We start from the raw sequence: 22,936 nt of genomic DNA on the forward strand, positions 1-22,936 counted from the left end.
TGGTCATTTCTGTTAGGACATCATTGACGACGATAAGTGTATGTCATGTGTCAGCTCGTGATTTTTTTAATTTTTTTAAATTTTTTTCTTGAAAAAAGAGCTGACACATGTCAAATTAGGGTTTTGCGACATGTAAGCTTGTGATTTTTTTAATTTTTTTAATTTTTAAATTAAAAAAAATTATCACATATCAAAATATGATTCTGCCACATGTCAATTATTTATGTTATTTTGTCTCAATTTAGTTCTAATCTCTCTTTAAACTGAAATAATTTGATCTCTTCCGAGGTCAGACCAAATTTAACTTTATATCAATATTATAATGATATTTTGAAGGGGAGAAAAATGACTGGGGGAGGATAACAAACCAACACTATACAAACACCTTATAAGGACATGGTGGGTCAACAAAGAGAATTGATTAAAAAGATTCGATGAATGAAGGGACAACGAGTTCAGAGCTTGAAATGGTAAACTTGGGAAGCAAGTCTCACAGTTTCATAAATTCCTTCTGGAACCTTCATAGCAACGTTCATTTCCACCAAACCTTTTTTAAAAAGAATTACGCGTGGAAAGTAAAATGCATAAAAAAGTAAACTTGCTGGGGGAAAAGCTGAATATGAAAATCCATTTACGCGTGGAAGGAGAAAAAAAAAATTGAGGTGATAACATGAATGGTTGGAGTTCACAATCTGCTATTGGAAGTTAGCACATGACTGTTCTAAAATCTTGAAAAATATATCCACCTTTGGAGTCATGTTCTTGATTAGAAGTGGGGAACATAACAAACCTCCAAAATAAAAAGAAAAAGATACATGGAAATTCATTACCACATGGGAGAAACTTGGGGACCAAGGCTCAAATAACAAACCAATAATCAAAGTATTGCTTTTCTGAACTTCATGTAAAATCAGATTACCCAATTAACTTTTGTACTTTTAACTAATTTATTTGAAAGGCACTGCTCCTTGTGATAGAGACTCATAACGGATTATATCCCTATCGAATGATTAAATATGTTAAATAGATTTTTGTCCATTTCGTAGAAAGTGTTGTGGGCAGTGAGGAAAAAGATTCTCCTTCTCACGCGGTTTTAGTACAATACAGTCACTGCAGCATTTGTTATTACTTCACAAATTGAAAAACAAAAATTTCAAAAATTTATGTGCGTGATCTAACTTAAATTATACATGTTAATTAATTTTATATAGTTATATTACGAACTTTTTATAAAGTTGGAAAGTATGCCTCAAACTCGAATCTTGAAATATTATTATAATGTATTTTCCAACGACAACTTCTTAACTAAGGAGTCGAGTCAATGAATAGTGAATGTGGCATTATAAATTCAGTTTCGTAACACAAACACAAACACGGAAAACATTCAGTAGCATTCTACACACAACTCTGTTTCATAATCTTCCCCTGTTCCTTTCTTGTTAACTACTGAAGTCAAGTGTTCAGAAAAACCAATGAGGATTGTAGGATTGGGTTTTCGCCCCACAGATGAAGAACTCGTCGACTTCTACCTCAAACACAGATTGCTCGGTGATGATCCCCGTGTTCGCGTCATGACTGACATAGATCTTTGCGATGTTGAACCTTGGGAAGTACCAGGTAATAATCCAAAGCCAAACTCTCCATGCATGAAATCGACACTGTCCTTTTTCTTGCTCTGATCTTTGCTTCAATTTTTATCTTTTTAAATAGTGATGTTAGCAAAATCAGTAATACCATTCAAAGACCGAGAATGGTGTTTCTTCAGTCCTGTTAAATTGATGTCCTCAAATAGTAAAAGGTTTATCAGGAGAACCAAGTCTGGGTTCTGGAAACCCACTGGAAAAGACCGTGATGTTAGAAGCAGGGACACCAACACTGTCATTGGGACTAAGAAGACTCTTGTTTTCAAATATGGTCGTGCTTCCAAAGGTGTCAATTCCGACTGGTTTATTTACGAATATCATGCTCTTAACTTTCTTGAAAGCCAGGTTCGTATTTCTTTTTTGTAAGAAACTTATGACTCTGCTCGCAAATAATCTCTGTACTAAAACTACAGTGCGTAGAAGGATCGTAAACTAGTCGAACCAAGATGAGTATTTTAAAATATCTTATGTGATGAAGCTCCGACACTGTGCTCGAGCCGCGCTTCCCCGAGTCGGAAGCGCACCGGACATGGACACCCGTCGGAAGCGTGTAGGACGCGGTGTCGGACACTGATATTTGGGTCGGACACGGTCTTCCTTTTGGACGTGCGGAGAAAAGTGAAAAGTAGGTGTTGATCTTACTATTACAGTTACCTTCGCAGAGAAGAAGCTGAAAAGAAAACATAATATAAATTTAATAATAGTTATTTTATTTAATCAATTTGTTTTGATTTCACGGATTCAAAGAATTCTCTTCTGTCACATCTTCATCATTTCAATTCTTTCTCGATATAATTATTTTATTTAAGGAAATTTTAATATGTTTAATTAGTATATAATATATTATATTATAATTAATTTTAATTTACGATATCTTTTATTTTTATATTTAAATAATTTAATTTCTATTACATTAATTTATATATAATTATATAATTATATAATTAATATATTTTATAATATATGTGTCTCGTATTTCAAATAAATATAAATAAATTATTTTATATAAAAAATAAAAATAAAAATAAATACACAACTAATCTAAATTAAAAATCTTAACCAATTATATATAATCAAAGTACAAAGAAGAGAAAACTAAATTGTGGGATATTGGAAGAGATGACTTTTCATTGGAAAATAGCGGAGTTTTTCAGATTGCTAGTCTATCTCTTGATGAACCAGAATTAGAAGAAGCATTTTTCAATGAAGATAAACAAATATGAGAGCCAAACATCATAATTTACATACGTTTTTTTGTTTTTCTTTTGCTAGACTTTGTTTCTTTTATAATTGTTTATCTTGATTTCCATTAGACCATGAAATATAATTGGTAGAGGTAAAACTTATGAGAATATAAATCTGGCAGAGCCGGTTAGATATTCTCTCATAAATTTTATTCTCAGAAAGACAAGATATAACGGGGGAAAGGAAAATATAGAAAATGTGAACATATAAACATAAAAGGTATGACCGACATGCCCGATCTCATCTGGGACTTATAGTTCTGTCGGCTCTACTGGCCTTAACATGCCCGATCTACAAAGGGTATCCTAGCGAATACACACCACTTCAATTACACAGATATTCTAAAAGGTATCCAAGGATTTCTCGCTCTGATACCAGAGAAAAGAGAAGAGGGGAATATAAACATAAAAGAGGTAAAACTTATGAGAATATAAATCTGGCAAAGCCGGTTAGATATTCTCTCATAAATTTTATTCTCAGAAAGACAAGATATGAGAAAAGAGAAGAGGGGAATATAAACATAAAAGAGGTAAAACTTATGAGAATATAAATCTGGCAGAGCCGGTTAGATATTCTCTCATAAATTTTATTCTCAGAAAGACAAGATATAAACAGAAAAAAAAAGTAAACAGAAAAAAATAAATTATGTGCATCATATGTTTTTAAGCCTTTAAATGATTATCGCATCTTTTTAATAAATATTACTCAGGGCATCCGTAGATGCCTAAAAGGAAACTACTCCATAAAGACTTACTCAGGTTCCAGTGGGAGAGGGGAGAGATCTGAAGTTCCTCGTTTATTTATGATTGAAAGCAAAGTATACAAGGGGGGGAAGATAGAGAGAGAGATTTGTAGAGAGAAGGCAGAGGAAAGAGTAAGCAAGGTTAAGAGAGAGGGGGAGGTTCTGAGTTTCTTGCCCAGCATAAGGGTCTTACAGACTCTTTTATAGAAAAAATTTTGACTTGTAACCTGTTGAACCGGTTTTAAATGACCGGTTACTTGTAGTGTCGGTCATGTGATAACTGTGTTGCTTTACCCTTCAGTCTATTACTCAGATAAGAGTAAAATTACTGTGTCACAGGTAAAACTTTCTCTATTGTCCTTTTCTGGAGACCATAGTGGACGTTAAGTCTTCTTGGTCTTCTTCAAGGATTTGATCAGAGTCTTCATTGTCTGAGGGAAAAGAAGATCCAGGTGTTCCTTGTCCATGGCTTCCTGTTTCTTCGTAGATTTCTCTGTATATCCTTTCCTTTTCAAATCTCTTTACTAGTAAAGGACTGGCTTCAATGGGGAAAGGATGGAATTTATTTCCCATAAACTTTTTCCAATATATCTTGGTGTTTACGGTTTCTTTCAGAAGGATGTATTCGGAGTTATCCTTTCTAGAGAAATTCCAGTTTGATCCTTCAACATATGCCTTCCAGAGCTGGTACTGGTAAAGCTTTTCTTTGTTTAAAGTTAGTCCTTTCAAGGTTCCATGTTGTAGATGGACATGGGCCTCAGGATTTGACTCTGTATATAGTTTTATCACATGAGTTGCCACGCTGTCAGGGTTTTTGGCACTCTTGGGAGAAGAGGTAATTTGTAGGCAGATGCTGGTCATATATTCTGCCTGTATCTCATTTACTACCGAATTTATTTCTTGGGTAAGAGAGTTGAACTTTTCGGTAGGGGGGATGATAAGTGTTTGGAGACATCCTGCCTCTAATAATAGGGAAGGACATATAATCACGTCTCTGTATAGTTGGTTTCTGAAGGTCTTTAAATCAATTTGGGCCTTCCTAAAGATGAACTTGATCTGGCAAGTACATTTGGTGGATACTGTTTTACAATAGTCAGAGGACTCTTGACACGGTGTCTTTGTATCAAAATATGTTTGGGGTTTAACAAATAAACCGTTGTAATTTTGTGTTTCAGCATGTACTTCAAACAAGAATTCTTGTATGACATCAAATTTTGCGAGGAAAATGTTTGGGTTTATTTGTGGTGAAAAACTGCAAGAGGCAGCATAGGTATGTGTTTGGGTTTTGGGTTCGAATGCCATTCCTGTCTTTATTTTTTCTTCGTCAATAGTTCCTAGTTTTAAAGCCATTTGAGCTTCTTCTAGGGAATTAAAACCTTTGTATGTAGACCAGAATTGGTCATGTTTTGCCTCAGAGAGGTCTTTGTATGAAGTATAAACTCCTTTGTTTGGCCCTGTAATTAAGGCATAATGTGTAAATCCTTTCCCAGAGGGAGAGGCTGATGAAGTTAATAAAACTCCTTTGTTATCTGCATTGCAGAAATTGTATAATGCACTAATGATGCTTTGTTTCACCTTAGTGACTTGTTGTTCATTCTGAACTGTGTACTTTGGAATATTTCAAATGTTGTCAATTAAAACATTTAATTTGACGTTTGTGTTGTCTCTACCAGGGAAATGGTAGGTATTTGTAAGTATTGGCAACTCTTGTTTGCCATATTTTGTGTATTGGTCCACCACAAAAGGGGACTTTACTGATTTAGGACCTAGAGGTCCTTTCTTTGTATTTTGTATAAATTCCATTCTGGGATTTTTGTACCTATAATAAGAGCAAAGAGGTTAGGCAATAAAATGTCTAATCATGTGAAGGTGTTGTTTTAAGGCCATGATGTTGGCCTTATACGAGGCAAGTGTATAGGCGTATTGAAAGGGGTTGTGTGGGAATAATTCATTCCTTCTTCGCCTTAACTTGGATAATTTTCTTTTAAACCTTTTTATTAGTCTAGATATTTCGATGGCAGGATTAGGACTAAAAATAGGACTAATTCCTCTTGGTCTTAATGATTGTATTGTGATCCTGAAACGGAATCCAGGAGGGATCTCAGGATCTTCAATGTGTATCATATCCATGTATTCGATTGTATAGGAGATTCTTTTGAATCTTACTTTTGTATGATGTACCTGGAAAGGATATCAGCAAACATATTGTCAGATCCTTTGATATGTTCAAAATTTATTATTTTTCCGGAGTTTATATAGTCTCTGAAAAGTAGCCATCGTCTGTGAGGCTTTTTGTCATTATTTATTTGGTTTTTTCCATAGGAAACAATTGCTTCGCAATCAGTTCTAATGGTTATTTCTGGTTTATTTATCAAAAATAATTTAAATGCTTCTAAGGCATGTATAATTGCATTGACCTCATAATCAGTGCTAGTCTGGTAAACTTGTGATTTTACGGTATATTTTCCAGAAGCATACCTGCATATTTGTTCATCTTTTTTAGACAGATATTTATTTTTCTTTCTTTTTAGGATGGCCAGATTACTTAGTTCTTGAATGTGATGGATGTGAAGCTGGATGGGGAGCCATCCTAAAAAGAAAGAAAAATAAATATCTGTCTAAAAAAGATGAACAAATATGCAGGTATGCTTCTGGAAAATATACCGTAAAACCACAAGTTTACCAGACTAGCACTGATTATGAGGTCAATGCAATTATACATGCCTTAGAAGCATTTAAATTATTTTTGATAAATAAACCAGAAATAACCATTAGAACTGATTGCGAAGCAATTGTTTCCTATGGAAAAAACCAAATAAATAATGACAAAAAGCCTCACAGACGATGGCTACTTTTCAGAGACTATATAAACTCCGGAAAAATAATAAATTTTGAACATATCAAAGGATCTGACAATATGTTTGCTGATATCCTTTCCAGGTACATCATACAAAAGTAAGATTCAAAAGAATCTACTATACAATCGAATACATGGATATGATACACATTGAAGATCCTGAGATCCCTCCTGGATTCCGTTTCAGGATCACAATACAATCATTAAGACCAAGAGGAATTAGTCCTATTTTTAGTCCTAATCCTGCCATCGAAATATCTAGACTAATAAAAAGGTTTAAAAGAAAATTATCCAAGTTAAGGCGAAGAAGGAATGAATTATTCCCACACAACCCCTTTCAATACGCCTATACACTTGCCTCGTATAAGGCCAACATCATGGCCTTAAAACAACACCTTCACATGATTAGACATTTTATTGCCTAACCTCTTTGCTCTTATTATAGGTACAAAAATCCCAGAATGGAATTTATACAAAATACAAAGAAAGGACCTCTAGGTCCTAAATCAGTAAAGTCCCCTTTTGTGGTGGACCAATACACAAAATATGGCAAACAAGAGTTGCCAATACTTACAAATACCTACCATTTCCCTGGTAGAGACAACACAAACGTCAAATTAAATGTTTTAATTGACAACATTTGGAATATTCCAAAGTACACAGTTCAGAATGAACAACAAGTCACTAAGGTGAAACAAAGCATCATTAGTGCATTATACAATTTCTGCAATGCAGATAACAAAGGAGTTTTATTAACTTCATCAGCCTCTCCCTCTGGGAAAGGATTTACACATTATGCCTTAATTACAGGGCCAAACAAAGGAGTTTATACTTCATACAAAGACCTCTCTGAGGCAAAACAGGACCAATTCTGGTCTACATACAAAGGTTTTAATTCCCTAGAAGAAGCTCAAATGGCTTTAAAACTAGGAACTATTGACGAAGAAAAAATAAAGACAGGAATGGCATTCGAACCCAAAACCCAAACACATACCTATGCTGCCTCTTGCAGTTTTTCACCACAAATAAACCCAAACATTTTCCTCGCAAAATTTGATGTCATACAAGAATTCTTGTTTGAAGTACATGCTGAAACACAAAATTACAACGGTTTATTTGTTAAACCCCAAACATATTTTGATACAAAGACACCGTGTCAAGAGTCCTCTGACTATTGTAAAACAGTATCCACCAAATGTACTTGCCAGATCAAGTTCATCTTTAGGAAGGCCCAAATTGATTTAAAGACCTTCAGAAACCAACTATACAGAGACGTGATTATATGTCCTTCCCTATTATTAGAGGCAGGATGTCTCCAAACACTTATCATCCCCCCTACCGAAAAGTTCAACTCTCTTACCCAAGAAATAAATTCGGTAGTAAATGAGATACAGGCAGAATATATGACCAGCATCTGCCTACAAATTACCTCTTCTCCCAAGAGTGCCAAAAACCCTGACAGCGTGGCAACTCATGTGATAAAACTATATACAGAGTCAAATCCTGAGGCCCATGTCCATCTACAACATGGAACCTTGAAAGGACTAACTTTAAACAAAGAAAAGCTTTACCAGTACCAGCTCTGGAAGGCATATGTTGAAGGATCAAACTGGAATTTCTCTAGAAAGGATAACTCCGAATACATCCTTCTGAAAGAAACCGTAAACACCAAGATATATTGGAAAAATTTTATGGGAAATAAATTCCATCCTTTCCCCATTGAAGCCAGTCCTTTACTAGTAAAGAGATTTGAAAAGGAAAGGATATACAGAGAAATCTACGAAGAAACAGGAAGCCATGGACAAGGAACACCTGGATCTTCTTTTCCCTCAGACAATGAAGACTCTGATCAAATCCTTGAAGAAGACCAAGAAGACTTAACGTCCACTATGGTCTCCAGAAAAGGACAATAGAGAAAGTTTTACCTGTGACACAGTAATTTTACTCTTATCTGAGTAATAGACTGAAGGGTAAAGCAACACAGTTATCACATGACCGACACTACAAGTAACCGGTCATTTAGAACCGGTTCAACAGGTTACAAGTCAAAATTTTTTCTATAAAAGAGTCTGTAAGACCCTTATGCTGGGCAAGAAACTCAAAACCTCCCCCTCTCTCTTAACCTTGCTTACTCTTTCCTCTGCCTTCTCTCTACAAATCTCTCTCTCTATCTTCCCCCCCTTGTATACTTTGCTTTCAATCATAAATAAACGAGGAACTTCAGATCTCTCCCCTCTCCCACTGGAACCTGAGTAAGTCTTTATGGAGTAGTTTCCTTTTAGGCATCTACGGATGCCCTGAGTAATATTTATTAAAAAGATGCGATAATCATTTAAAGGCTTAAAAACATATGATGCACATAATTTATTCTTTCTGTTTACTTTTTTTCTGTTTATATCTTGTCTTTCTGAGAATAAAATTTATGAGAGAATATCTAACCTGCTTTGCAAGATTTATATTCTCATAAGTTTTACCTCTTTTATGTTTATATTCCCCTCTTCTCTTTTCTCATATCTTGTCTTTCTGAGAATAAAATTTATGAGAGAATATCTAACCGGCTTTGCCAGATTTATATTCTCATAAGTTTTACCTCTTTTATGTTTATATTCCCCTCTTCTCTTTTCTCTGGTATCAGAGCGAGAAATCCTTGGATACCTTTTAGAATATCTGTGTAATTGAAGTGGTGTGTATTCGCTAGGATACCCTTTGTAGATCGGGCATGTTAAGGCCAGTAGAGCCGACAGAACTATAAGTCCCAGATGATCTCTCTTTGTGGGTTGAGGAATACTTTGCATATTGCGGCACTCTTTACACTTATATTTTCTTTTATATGTTTTTAATCTAACAGAAACAATCAAACAATGCGCGTATTCTAGGTTATATTGCTTGTAGTGGCCATATAACTACGGAGCATATATTAAGAGGAGTGTTAACAACACTTGGGTATAACAACCCCTTGGCTCGCAGTTGAGGTACACGAAGTCAGATTTGTTTTTAAAAAAAAAAAAAAAAAAAAAGGAGTTTTTGAGCCTTATGATTATTTATATTCTTTTATAAGTATTACTCTACAGTGTATTCCGTAGATTCCTGCCTCTCCTACTACTGCTTTTCCGCTTTGCCTGCTTACTACTGCTTTGCTCAAGTTACACTGCTCTCTTATTTTACTGTTTTAAAATATTTGTTTTTATTATGGATAACATACAGCCATTTTTGGGCTCCGACTACAAATCAGCGTTAACCGCTGTAGAAAAAATTACAAGCTCTCCTCCTGTAGGATATAAAAAACCTACTCCAGAGGTAGACCCTGTACACACAGTCCTTATAGGACAAAATAACACTATAATAGCTCTTCTAGAAGAAGTTTCTAGAAAATTGAATCATATTATTGATTCTACTAAAAAGACAAACATGTCCAAAGACATGGATGGTCTTATAAAGCAAATATCAAAACTGTCCCTAGGGACACATACACCTATAAAAACAACTTTTAAAAATTCACAAAAGTTTATCAAAGTGATAACCAAAAAGGATTCAAAAGCTGCAAGTACCAACGCAGCACCCTCTTCAAACAGTAATAATAGTTTGTAATGATAGCACAAACCAATACCTCTACACAAACACAAACTGATAATATTAATATGAATAGTACAACAGAAACTAGTAGCACACAAAGATTCCCTGGAACCCCCAGAAGACTAAGGGAACATCAGACTAGAAGTCAAAATCTTATACAACATCCAGGAATCTTAGATAGATTCTTAAACAGACAAACAACTACTAATGTTAGAAGATTAGAAGATTTAGTAGATATACAACAAAATACAGATATAGGATCTAACTCAAGGATAGATTCCTTGAATCCTAGACAATTATACAACATAGGGTGGTTGAGTTCTGAACGAACCAGCCTTTACCGATATAGGAGAATAGAAGATTTTCATCTCCCTGACAACACCTATGAGATAATCCCACTAATATCTCCACAAACAGGAAGACAATTACTAAACCAACAAGGAAGATATGTCCACATGGGATTAATTACCATTGGAGTAAGATCCTTAGCCAGACATATGATCGGAGCTAGAGCTTTGATAGTTCTACACGATTCAAGATTTCAAAATAATGATTCACAAAGTGTAATAGGGATTTTAGAGGTAGACCTAAATCAACCCTTTTCCCTTATTTATCTTGCTCCAAATTTCACACTAACTTTACAAGATTTTATAAATCACATAAACTTGGAAGTACAAACAATAGGTTTTGGACCCGATTGGATGGGTGAAAATCTACATTTAGATATAACCTTCATAGGAAGAATAAGTAATCATATTTCTTCCATGTATAGGATAAATACTAGACCATTAGAAGAAGCCATTAGTTCTCATGTACACAATTCTTACCTGCTCAAGCCTTCACAAGAAGAAATGAAGGACATTTATGGCAAACACATTTACCCAGAGAAGAAAATAACTCAATTACAGCCCCTTCATCTGCCATCTTACACAACAGGTCTAGAGGACTTAGTCTAAGTTTTGTGGATTATACAAATATACCACAAATTGACTTAGAACAAGATAGGGTAGTTGAAAATAGGTATAGAACCTCAGCCATACCTGATAACGAACACATTTCCATGATGAATATCTTACAATACGAAGAAGATGAAGATGATGAAATGACTGAAGAAGAATGGAATCATCATCAAAAAATTATCGCCATGTATAGACAAGGATATTTGAATCCCTCTACAAACACAAATACTGAAAATATTTATGATGAGACAGACGATATCATAAATAATTTCCTTGACAACTTGAATCTAGACAAAGAAGATAGCTCTTCAGTAATATCAGAACCTTTATCTACAATAGGTTTCGTCAATACAAGTGTAGGATCAGTAAACCCCAACAGTTATCAGTTAGATCATGGTGGTACACAAGATTATCCTACTGGGTTCATACCTAGAGAATCCCCAACAAGTGTTATCCTTTCAGATAATCAATATACAACACAGGGAAAAAGACTTCCAATAGAACCAAATTTCCCATTACCAAATCTTTTATTAAATATAGGAGGAATTGACCCTCAGTTATTACCAACATACATTGAACAATGGACTGCTACTGTAATCCGTGATTATGGTATCCATTACGAAAAAGAAGTTCAATCTTCACAAGAAATGATTGCCAAAGGTGAAACCTATTTAGGTGATATAGCCAGAGCATGTTGGGAATCTTTTAAACAAAAATACCCAACAGAATTAAATACATTAGTGATCGAACCTGGTCCTAATATTTATAATTTTTGTTCTCTAATACAAAGAAACTCAGAACCTCCCCCTCTCTCTTAACCTTGCTTACTCTTTCCTCTGCCTTCTCTCTACAAATCTCTCTCTATCTTCCCCCCCTTGTATACTTTGCTTTCAATCATAAAAAAACGAGGAACTTCAGATCTCTCCCCTCTCCCACTGGAACCTGAGTAAGTCTTTATGGAGTAGTTTCCTTTTAGGCATCTACGGATGCCCTGAGTAATATTTATTAAAAAGATGCGATAATCATTTAAAGGCTTAAAAACATATGATGCACATAATTTATTCTTTCTGTTTACTTTTTTTCTGTTTATATCTTGTCTTTCTTAGAATAAAATTTATGAGAGGGGAATATAAACATAAAAGAGGTAAAACTTATGAGAATATAAATCTGGCAAAGCCGGTTAGATATTCTCTCATAAATTTTATTCTCAGAAAGACAAGATATGAGAAAAGAGAAGAGGGGAATATAAACATAAAAGAGGTAAAACTTATGAGAATATAAATCTGGCAAAGCCGGTTAGATATTCTCTCATAAATTTTATTCTCAGAGAAAAGAGAAGGGGGGAATATAAACATAAAAGAGGTAAAACTTATGAGAATATAAATCTGGCAAAGCCGGTTAGATATTCTCTCATAAATTTTATTGAGAAAAGAGAAGAGGGGAATATAAACATAAAAGAGGTAAAACTTATGAGAATATAAATCTGGCAAAGCCGGTTAGATATTCTCTCATAAATTTTATTCTCAGAAAGACAAGATATAAACAGAAAAAAAGTAAACAGAAAGAATAAATTATGTGCATCATATGTTTTTAAGCCTTTAAATGATTATCGCATCTTTTTAATAAATATTACTCAGGGCATCCGTAGATGCCTAAAAGGAAACTACTCCATAAAGACTTACTCAGGTTCCAGTGGGAGAGGGGAGAGATCTGAAGTTCCTCGTTTATTTATGATTGAAAGCAAAGTATACAAGGGGGGGAAGATAGAGAGAGAGATTTGTAGAGAGAAGGCAGAGGAAAGAGTAAGCAAGGTTAAGAGAGAGGGGGAGGTTCTGAGTTTCTTGCCCAGCATAAGGGTCTTACAGACTCTTTTATAGAAAAAATTTTAACTTGTAACCTGTTGAACCGGTTTTAAATGACCAATTACTTGTAGTGTCGGTCATGTGATAACTGTGTTGCTTTACCCTTCAGTCTATTACTCAGATAAGAGTAAAATTACTGTGTCACAGGTAAAACTTTCTCTATTGTCCTTTTCTGGAGACCATAGTGGACGTTAAGTCTTCTTGGTCTTCTTCAAGGATTTGATCAGAGTCTTCATTGTCTGAGGGAAAAGAAGATCCAGGTGTTCCTTGTCCATGGCTTCCTGTTTCTTCGTAGATTTCTCCGTATATCCTTTCCTTTTCAAATCTCTTTACTAGTAAAGGACTGGCTTCAATGGGGAAAGGATGGAATTTATTTCCCATAAACTTTTTCCAATATATCTTGGTGTTTACGGTTTCTTTCAGAAGGATGTATTCGGAGTTATCCTTTCTAGAGAAATTCCAGTTTGATCCTTCAACATATGCCTTCCAGAGGTGGTACTGGTAAAGCTTTTCTTTGTTTAAAGTTAGTCCTTTCAAGGTTCCATGTTGTAGATGGACATGGGCCTCAGGATTTGACTCTGTATATAGTTTTATCACATGAGTTGCCACGCTGTCAGGGTTTTTGGCACTCTTGGGAGAAGAGGTAATTTGTAGGCAGATGCTGGTCATATATTCTGCCTGTATCTCATTTACTACCGAATTTATTTCTTGGGTAAGAGAGTTGAACTTTTCGGTAGGGGGGATGATAAGTGTTTGGAGACATCCTGCCTCTAATAATAGGGAAGGACATATAATCACGTCTCTGTATAGTTGGTTTCTGAAGGTCTTTAAATCAATTTGGGCCTTCCTAAAGATGAACTTGATCTGGCAAGTACATTTGGTGGATACTGTTTTACAATAGTCAGAGGACTCTTGACACAGTGTCTTTGTATCAAAATATGTTTGGGGTTTAACAAATAAACCGTTGTAATTTTGTGTTTCAGCATGTACTTCAAACAAGAATTCTTGTATGACATCAAATTTTGCGAGGAAAATGTTTGGGTTTATTTGTGGTGAAAAACTGCAAGAGGCAGCATAGGTATGTGTTTGGGTTTTGGGTTCGAATGCCATTCCCGTCTTTATCTTTTCTTCGTCAATAGTTCCTAGTTTTAAAGTCATTTGAGCTTCTTCTAGGGAATTAAAACCTTTGTATGTAGACCAGAATTGGTCCTGTTTTGCCTCAGAGAGGTCTTTGTATGAAGTATAAACTCCTTTGTTTGGCCCTGTAATTAAGGCATAATGTGTAAATCCTTTCCCAGAGGGAGAGGCTGATGAAGTTAATAAAACTCCTTTGTTATCTGCATTGCAGAAATTGTATAATGCACTAATGATGCTTTGTTTCACCTTAGTGACTTGTTGTTCATTCTGAACTGTGTACTTTGGAATATTCCAAATGTTGTCAATGAAAACATTTAATTTGACGTTTGTGTTGTCTCTACTAGGGAAATGGTAGGTATTTGTAAGTATTGGCAACTCTTGTTTACCATATTTTGTGTATTGGTCCACCACAAAAGGGGACTTTACTGATTTAGGACCTAGAGGTCCTTTCTTTGTATTTTGTATAAATTCCATTCTGGGATTTTTGTACCTGTAATAAGAGCAAAGAGGTTAGGCAATAAAATGTCTAATCATGTGAAGGTGTTGTTTTAAGGCCATGATGTTGGCCTTATACGAGGCAAGTGTATAGGCGTATTGAAAGGGGTTGTGTGGGAATAATTCATTCCTTCTTCGCCTTAACTTGGATAATTTTCTTTTAAACCTTTTTATTAGTCTAGATATTTCAATGGCAGGATTAGGACTAAAAATAGGACTAATTCCTCTTGGTCTTAATGATTGTATTGTGATCCTGAAACGGAATCCAGGAGGGATCTCAGGATCTTCAATGTGTATCATATCCATGTATTCGATTGTATAGAAGATTCTTTTGAATCTTACTTTTGTATGATGTACCTGGAAAGGATATCAGCAAACATATTGTCAGATCCTTTGATATGTTCAAAATTTATTATTTTTCCGGAGTTTATATAGTCTCTGAAAAGTAGCCATCGTCTATGAGGCTTTTTGTCATTATTTATTTGGTTTTTTCCATATGAAACAATTGCTTCGCAATCAGTTCTAATGGTTATTTCTGGTTTATTTATCAAAAATAATTTAAATGCTTCTAAGGCATGTATAATTGCATTGACCTCATAATCAGTGCTAGTCTGGTAAACTTGTGGTTTTACGGTATATTTTCCAGAAGCATACCTGCATATTTGTTCATCTTTTTTAGACAGATATTTATTTTTCTTTCTTTTTAGGATGGCTCCCCATCCAGCTTCACATCCATCACATTCAAGAACTAAGTAATCTGAATCTAATGGTAATTGCAAAGTAGGTAATTTATTTACCCTTTGTTTTATATCTTGGACTAGTTTTATGTCTTCAGAATTGAATTTTCTTTCTCCTTTTAGAGAAGTTTTATTGTATAAAGGGGCCGTGTATTTTCCTAAATCTGGGATGACATTTCTAGCATAATTTAAAAGTCCCAAAAAGGATCTTAATGTTTTTATGGCTTCCATTTTGTCAGGAAAGTCTTGTATTTTCTTAGAAATATGGGGTTGGAGTTTAATAGTTCCATTACCTATTTCTGTTCCAAGGAACTCAATGAAATTTTTACAAATTTCCATCTTTCCTTTTGATATAATTAAACCATATCTTTCAAGTTTGTATAGTACTTGTTTTAAGTGGAGATAATGGTCTTCTTTTGTTTTGGAAAAAATAAGTATATCGTCTATATAGACACATGTAAAAGATTTGCAGTCGTTAAAATGTTATCCATTTTTCTTTGAAAAATTGCTGGAGCATTTTTAAGACCAAAAGGTATCACATGCCATTCGTATAATCCTTCAGAACAGGAGAATGCTGTCCATTTTATGGATTCTGGTTCCATTTTTACTTGATGGAATCCACTTTTGAGATCGAATTTTGAAAACCATTTTGCGTTCTGAATTCGGTTTATAAGAATTTCTTTAGATGGAATCGTATATCCATCTTCAATTGTATTATCGTTCAAACATTTATAGTTGTAAACCATTCTAGATTTACCTCTTTTTTGTTCAGAAGATTTATTTACTATGAAAGCAGGACTCCTGTGAGGGCTTTCACTTGGAGCTATTACTTTCAATTTTAGTAGGTGGTCGATATGCATTCGACATTCTTCTTGTTCCCAGTTATTAAACTGTATATCTTTAGTTTTTATAATTAGATCTGGGTTAATTATGTTTAATTTACAAGTAATGGGGTCACGGTCCCAAAATTTTGTAGGATCTTCTCCTATTATGCTAGTTTTATTTAACCTATCCAAGATCTGTTGGATATTATCAAAAGTGATTGTTTTGGATATTTTTATGGATGAAAAAGAATCCATAGTATTATCTGAATAATAATCTATATCTTCTAAATTTTCTTTCATACAATCACATTTTTCTGGGGAATTAGGGTTAGTACATGAGCATTCCTCAGGGGATTGTCTCATATGGCTATCTCCACTAATTATGGGTGACATTTGTGTTTTGTCACTAATAGTGACGTAATCTTTATTTATAGTGATAGCTCTATTCTGGCCTAAAATAAAATCTAGGCCAATGATCATATGTTGTTTTGAAGGGACCAGGTTTTCTACCCGTATCGTTCTAAGGTGTATTTTTTGGCCAAAAAGGTCACAATTTGTGCTAAATTGAAGAGAAACATTGTTTATTTCTTCGTCATTTATCATTATTATCCCAGACATAGTTCTGGTTTTTCGTATATGTTTACTCTTAGTAATCATATATGAAGGTACTTTTGTTTTACAGACAACTGTCTCTGAACATCCTGTGTCTATGAGGGCCTGTATGATTTCTTCTTTAGCAGGGTTTTCGTTTTGTTTAGGAAAGTTTAATTTTACTAATACCTTGACAGATATTAGTTGTCTTTCATTACAAACTAATGGGATACATTCTGTGGTTCCCATCATATTATTTTGTATGTTGCTTGTTCCAGAATCTTGGATTATTTGTTCTATACGAAGGATTTTTTCTTCGAGGTTATTTATTCTGGTTTCTAAAATTGAAGTTCTAGTATCAATTATGTTTTTATCTTTTATGTTCTCTTTTTGTTCTAAAAAGATTGGTATTTCTAGTATTTTTAGATGTGTTGTAATACATTTTATACAAAAAATTTTGTAGCATAAAGGACAATGAGCCCTTTGTGATTTATGAAAATATCTATCACAATACTGGCAGAGAATAGATGTTGGTCCTGAAAAGTATTGTAATGTATGGGAACATGTATTTGTTTCAGTTATATTCATTAGATAATATCCAGAATCATCTAATATTTCACCTAATTCATTGTATTTGTCGTTTAATTCGAAATTATTTTCTTTAGGGTAGATTTGGATGAATTCATTATTTGTGAAATCATTTATTAAATCATAATTTTTGGGTTGCTTTTCTAGATTAATTTCATCACTGAATTCTGTTATACTAACTACTGATAATATTTCAGAATCAGTAGATACATCTTCGTCAATTGGAAGAAGATTCATGTGGCAGGATTTTATAAGCTCTGCTTCTTTTGTGTAAAGATTTGTTATGTTTGGACAATCTCTTGAAAAATGTCCAGTTTGGTTACAAGCATAACACTTTAATGCTTGTTTGTAATTTTTATTTTCTCTAAATTTTCTGACATGCCTGTCAGGGTTTAGAGTAGGTTTTCTAGAATTTGAAGATCTTATTGTATAAGTTTTTCTAGGATTTGAAGGTTTTTGTATAGAAGATTGAGACCTTTGACTGTAAGATTGGTTATATTTAGGTCTTCTTCTGGGAATATACTTTCTGTTAGGTCTGTTTTGATGGTATTGTTGTGGAGACACATCATTAGTAATATTTTTTTACTAATGCTTTATATTTTATTATGATGTAGTTTAAACATTAAAAATATATTTTATCATGATGTAATTTTTACTTATTGAAAATAACAGTAAAAACAAAACAAAACAAATTATATATATATATATTAGGAAATATTATTTTAATTAAATAGGTGTGTGTAAAAAAAATATATATATATATATGAAGAATCTTTTAAAAAAAAATATATAGAAAAAAAGAAGAAGAAGAAGAGATAAGAAGATAAGAAGAAAAAAAAAAGAAGAAAAAGAAGATAAGATAAGATAAGATAAGAAGAAAAAAAAAATCTAAAGAGATAAACATTATCTCTTAATTAATGAATGCAATGATTACTTAAAAGGATAAGCACATGGATGTTATATATATATAGAATGAAGGTTACGTGAGAAAGTGAGAAAGAAAGAAAGAAAGAAAGAAGGAAAGAAAGAAAGAAAGAAAATGGGAGAGAGAAAGAGAGAAAGAAAGAAAGAAGAGAGAGAAAGAGAAAGAGAAATAGAAAGAAGAGAGAGAAAGTTTAAAGCAAAGATTCAAAGAGATTCTAGTCCTCTACAAATATTATTAGTGTGCTCTTTTCAATCAATAAGGTAAGGGGGGAGTGAGGTTAAGCTCTTATATATTAATCTTGATGAGCTCATGGGTTTTATATTAATCTTTTATTTATTTTGACTCATATATTATTCTTTTTACTTTCATTTAACTTATTTTCATTTATTATCCTCTTATATTTATTTTATTTAATCTCCAATTATATACTGATCCTGTTTATTTATTTATTTTATTTAATCTCCAAATATGTATTGATCCTATTTATTTATTTTATTTTTTATTTATCTCCAGTTACGCACTGGTCCTATTTATTTATTTATTTTATTTTATTTACCTCCAGTTACGCACTGGTCCTATTTATTTATTTTATTTTATTTACCTCCAGTTACGCACTGGTCCTATTTTATTTTATTTACCTCCAGTTACGCACTGGTCCTATTTATTTATTTTATTTTATTTACCTCCAGTTACGCACTGGTCCTATTTATTTATTTATTTTATTTTATTTACCTCCAGTTACGCACTGGTCCTATTTATTTATTTATTTTATTTTATTTACCTCCAGTTACGCACTTGTCCTATTTATTTATTTTATTTTATTTACCTCCAGTTACGCACTAGTCCTATTTATTTATTTTATTTTTATCTCCAGTTATGCACTGGTCCTGTTTATTTATTTCAATTAATATATCTCCAGTTATGCACTGGTCTCGTTTAATTTATATTTTTATATTTAATTATAATGTTCTAATCCTATCTAATTATTTACTTAAAGTTCTTGCTTTGATTCTTATTTTATCATTATTTTTACGATTAAAAATAAATAAATGTGAAGTGAAAGTATATATTATTTATTTAGTGAACTTGGATAGAAGAAAATTGCATATACATTTTATCGTTGTTTTATATTCTTGTATATTGTTTATACAATGACATGAATTGAAAGTCATCACATTTTATGACCTTTGAAAATACCCAAGAGTGTGTCAGTTAAGTAAGAGTTAAGTCTGGTTTCAATAAGTTGAGATTAAACCAGTGTCAAAGTATTTGTATTGGGAAGTCACAGTTTGGTACACTGCGGGATGAAAGGCAGGGACCATGGTGGGGTCTAAGGAAGTTTTACCAAGTAGGTGAATATCTGTATAGTTCAGAATAGCGCCCTGGACTAGGATATTCATAGGCCAAACTTGGGACTATCCGATACCTGCTCGGCATCGCCAAGGTTAGGTAGTGAGTATATATCTCTTTTGTGAGCCGATGAATGGCTAATATTCTCGAGAAATAAATAATTATGATTGTACCAATGTTTTATGAGAAATACTCAACTACCTAATCACTTCCCAAAGCAACTTTTGATGTTCAGATTGGATCATCAAAAAGTGAATATGGATCCATATGTCTGGTAAAACAAGATCAAGTTTTGTGGTTGTAGGTCCAAATCTAGGCCCCCGGTGTCTGCATTGTTTGTTGAGTTTATTAAGATTGATATTTAAGGCTTATAAAGACCTCACTCCTTTCATATTTTTCTTTCATATGTACCTGTTGCATGAGCAGAAGAGGAACCTGCTCAGTGAGAGTTGTTCGGGATATTATTGGTGGATCTTCTGAAGATTGACTCATGGATAATTTCTATTAATATCTTTAGGAGATGTTAAAAATATAGAAAATCTTCTATTCTGATGTAGGACTCTTAATATTTAACAAATATATATTTTTGTAACATTTCATGAACAATTACATAGATGCAAACTACATATATGAATATGAAGTTATGTTATTATTAATGTTCTCTCAAGGATAATCGTATGGAAAAAAAAATTGATTCCACATCTTTTTATCAAATAATAATTATTTAGTATAGTAGTCGGGACGTCACATTGAGTGGTATCAGAGCAGTTCCTTCTGTCAAGACCTTGGGTATGGTGTCTTCCATGTTTGTAGTCTCTACTAGTAAGTAGAGGTGCAAGTTGTTTGTTTATACATTTTTCTTGTAAAAGAGAAATGCAAGATAAGTAGACTAATAAAAGTAACTAATAACAACAATTAATACTTGTAGTAAGGATAAGTTTTAACAATAGTTAAAAAAAAAAAATCTAAAGAAAACTAAGGAAATTGTTCATTCTTTCAGGAAAAGATGGATAACGGACCAAACATTACCAATGAGTTGTTGGAAAGAATGACAATTGTCCTGGAAAATATGAGCCAAAAACAAAATGTTGAACCCATGGAAAATCAAGGATTAGAAACCTTTCGCAGGAATAATCCACAAAAATTTAAAGGGGGATTTAATCCTGAAGGAGCTCAGTCATGGATAGCAGAAATTGAGAAAATTTTCATAGCAATGACGTGTGCAGATGCAAATAGAGTCACATTTGCTACATTTATGCTCGTTGAAGAAGCTGAAAACTGGTGGAGATTTACAAAACAACAATTGGAGGATGAAGGGAGACAAATTACTTGGGAAACCTTCAAACAAAAGTTTCTGGAAAAATATTTTCCAGAGGATCTTCGGAGGAGGAAAGAAGTTGAATTCCCTAATCTTCGTCAAGGAATCATGTCTATAGGAGAATATGCAGCAAAGTTTGACGAGCTGTCAAAGTTTTGTCCTTACTTTCATGATAGAGTTGATGAACGTTCCCGTTGTTCTAAGTTTGAAAGTGGACTGAGACCTGATATTAAACAAGCAGTTGGTTATTTAGAGATTTCTTCCTTTCCCACTCTTGTAAACCGTTGTAGGATTTATGAGGATGATACTAAGGCAAGACAAACTCAATGGAGGCAAGGAGGGCCTTTGAGGCACAAAAGAAATGATTTTAATAATAAGAAACCCTACCAACGTTCATCTCATACTTCGTGGAATTCTTCAGGACAAAGATATTCCTCTGCTGCCAATAATTCAGGCATAACCAACCTTATCAAATGTTTCCACTGTGGAGGACCTCATCTGTCAAGAAACTGCACCACAAGGACTATAACTTGCTTCAATTGTGGGAAGTTGGGTCATTATCGTAATGAATGCAAAGAGTTAATTAAGGAGCAAGGAAGTGGAGGAAGCATCAACAGAGGAAAGAATCAACTTGGAAGACCAAAGACAACTGGGAGAGTCTTCACGATGAACGGTACTGAAGCTGTTCAATCTGAAGATCTAATCCAAGGTAAATGCATCATAAATGGTCACCTCGTTAATGTACTATATGATTCAGGTGCTACTCATTCTTTCATATCACATGAATGTGTCAAACATTTAAAGTTACCTGTCTCTTTATTACCATATGATTTAACTGTGTCTACACCTACCAATGTTCCAGTCACGACTTCACTTGCATGTACAAATTTCAATATTTCTATAGGGAATAGAAAATTTTCTGTAAATCTTATATGTCTACCCTTGTCTCATTTGGATATTGTTCTTGGAATGGACTGGTTATCTTCCAACCATGTTCTCCTAAACTGTCACGATAAGACTTTAATTTTTGAATCACACATAGGTGAAGTTTTTGACTCAAAAGAATTAAAAGAGAGTACTACCAACCACAATGAAATCCCAAAAGGATCTCAAGTATACATGATCTTAACTTCTTTAAAAGTCAAGGAAATTCCAGACATTAATAAGTTTCCTGTTGTTTGTGAGTATCTTGATGTTTTCCCTGAGGATGTTCCTGGGTTACCTCCACAAAGAGAAATAGAATTCACTATAGACTTGGTACCAGGATCAAGACCTGTGTCTATAGCCCCTTATAGGATGTCACCTCTAGGGTTAGCAGAGTTGAAAAAACAAATAGAAGAATTGTTGGATAAACAATTCATCAGACCTAGTGTTTCTCCCTGGGGTGCACCAGTATTGCTAGTCAAGAAAAAGGATGGAACAATGAGGTTGTGTGTGGATTATCGTCAGCTTAACAAAATCACCATTAAGAACAAATACCCCCTACCAAGGATTGATGATTTGATGGATCAATTGAGAGGTGCTGTGGTATATTCCAAAATTGACTTAAAATCTGGTTATCATCAGATTCGAGTCAAGGCGGAAGATATTCAAAAGACAGCTTTTAGGACAAGATACGGTCATTATGAGTACTTGGTAATGCCTTTTGGTGTGACCAATGCTCCTACCATTTTTATGGATTATATGAATCGTATTTTTCATGAATTTTTGGATAAATTTGTGGTTGTTTTCATTGACGACATTTTAATTTATTCCAAAAATCATGAAGAACATGAGAGGCATTTGAGGATTGTGTTACAAATTCTAAGAGAGAGACAATTGTATGGAAAATGGTCAAAGTGTGAATTCTGGTTGAAAGAAGTTCAATTTTTAGGACATGTGATATCACAAAATGGCATTGCAGTTGATCCCTCAAAGGTTCAAGCGGTATTGCTTTGGGAACAACCAAAGAATATCACAGAAATACGTAGTTTCTTAGGATTGGCAGGCTACTATAGAAAATTCATTGAAGGATTTTCTAAATTAGCATTGCCTTTGACTAAGTTAACACGTAAAGGACAACCTTTCGAATGGAATGAAGCATGTGAGTT

The 22,936-nt window shown here is 33.7% G+C and overlaps 1 protein-coding gene across 1 annotated transcript in view; it reads left to right on the forward strand.

The window, feature by feature from the left end:
• The first annotated feature begins 1,280 nt into the window (after positions 1-1,280).
• The window catches only part of LOC114167089 (uncharacterized), a 65,993-nt gene continuing 44,337 nt past the window's right edge, over positions 1,281-22,936 (forward strand). The window contains exons 1-2 of the mRNA XM_085668017.1: positions 1,281-1,617; positions 1,711-1,988. Of these exons, the coding sequence (XP_085524143.1) occupies positions 1,473-1,617; positions 1,711-1,988 (423 nt within the window). The 5' untranslated portion in view covers positions 1,281-1,472. The remainder of the gene's footprint in view (positions 1,618-1,710; positions 1,989-22,936) is intronic.

This window comes from Vigna unguiculata, chromosome 10 (assembly GCF_037176805.1).
Source record: "Vigna unguiculata cultivar grain cowpea cultivar isolate G323 ecotype 2 chromosome 10, ASM3717680v1, whole genome shotgun sequence".
NCBI lineage: Eukaryota > Viridiplantae > Streptophyta > Magnoliopsida > Fabales > Fabaceae > Vigna > Vigna unguiculata.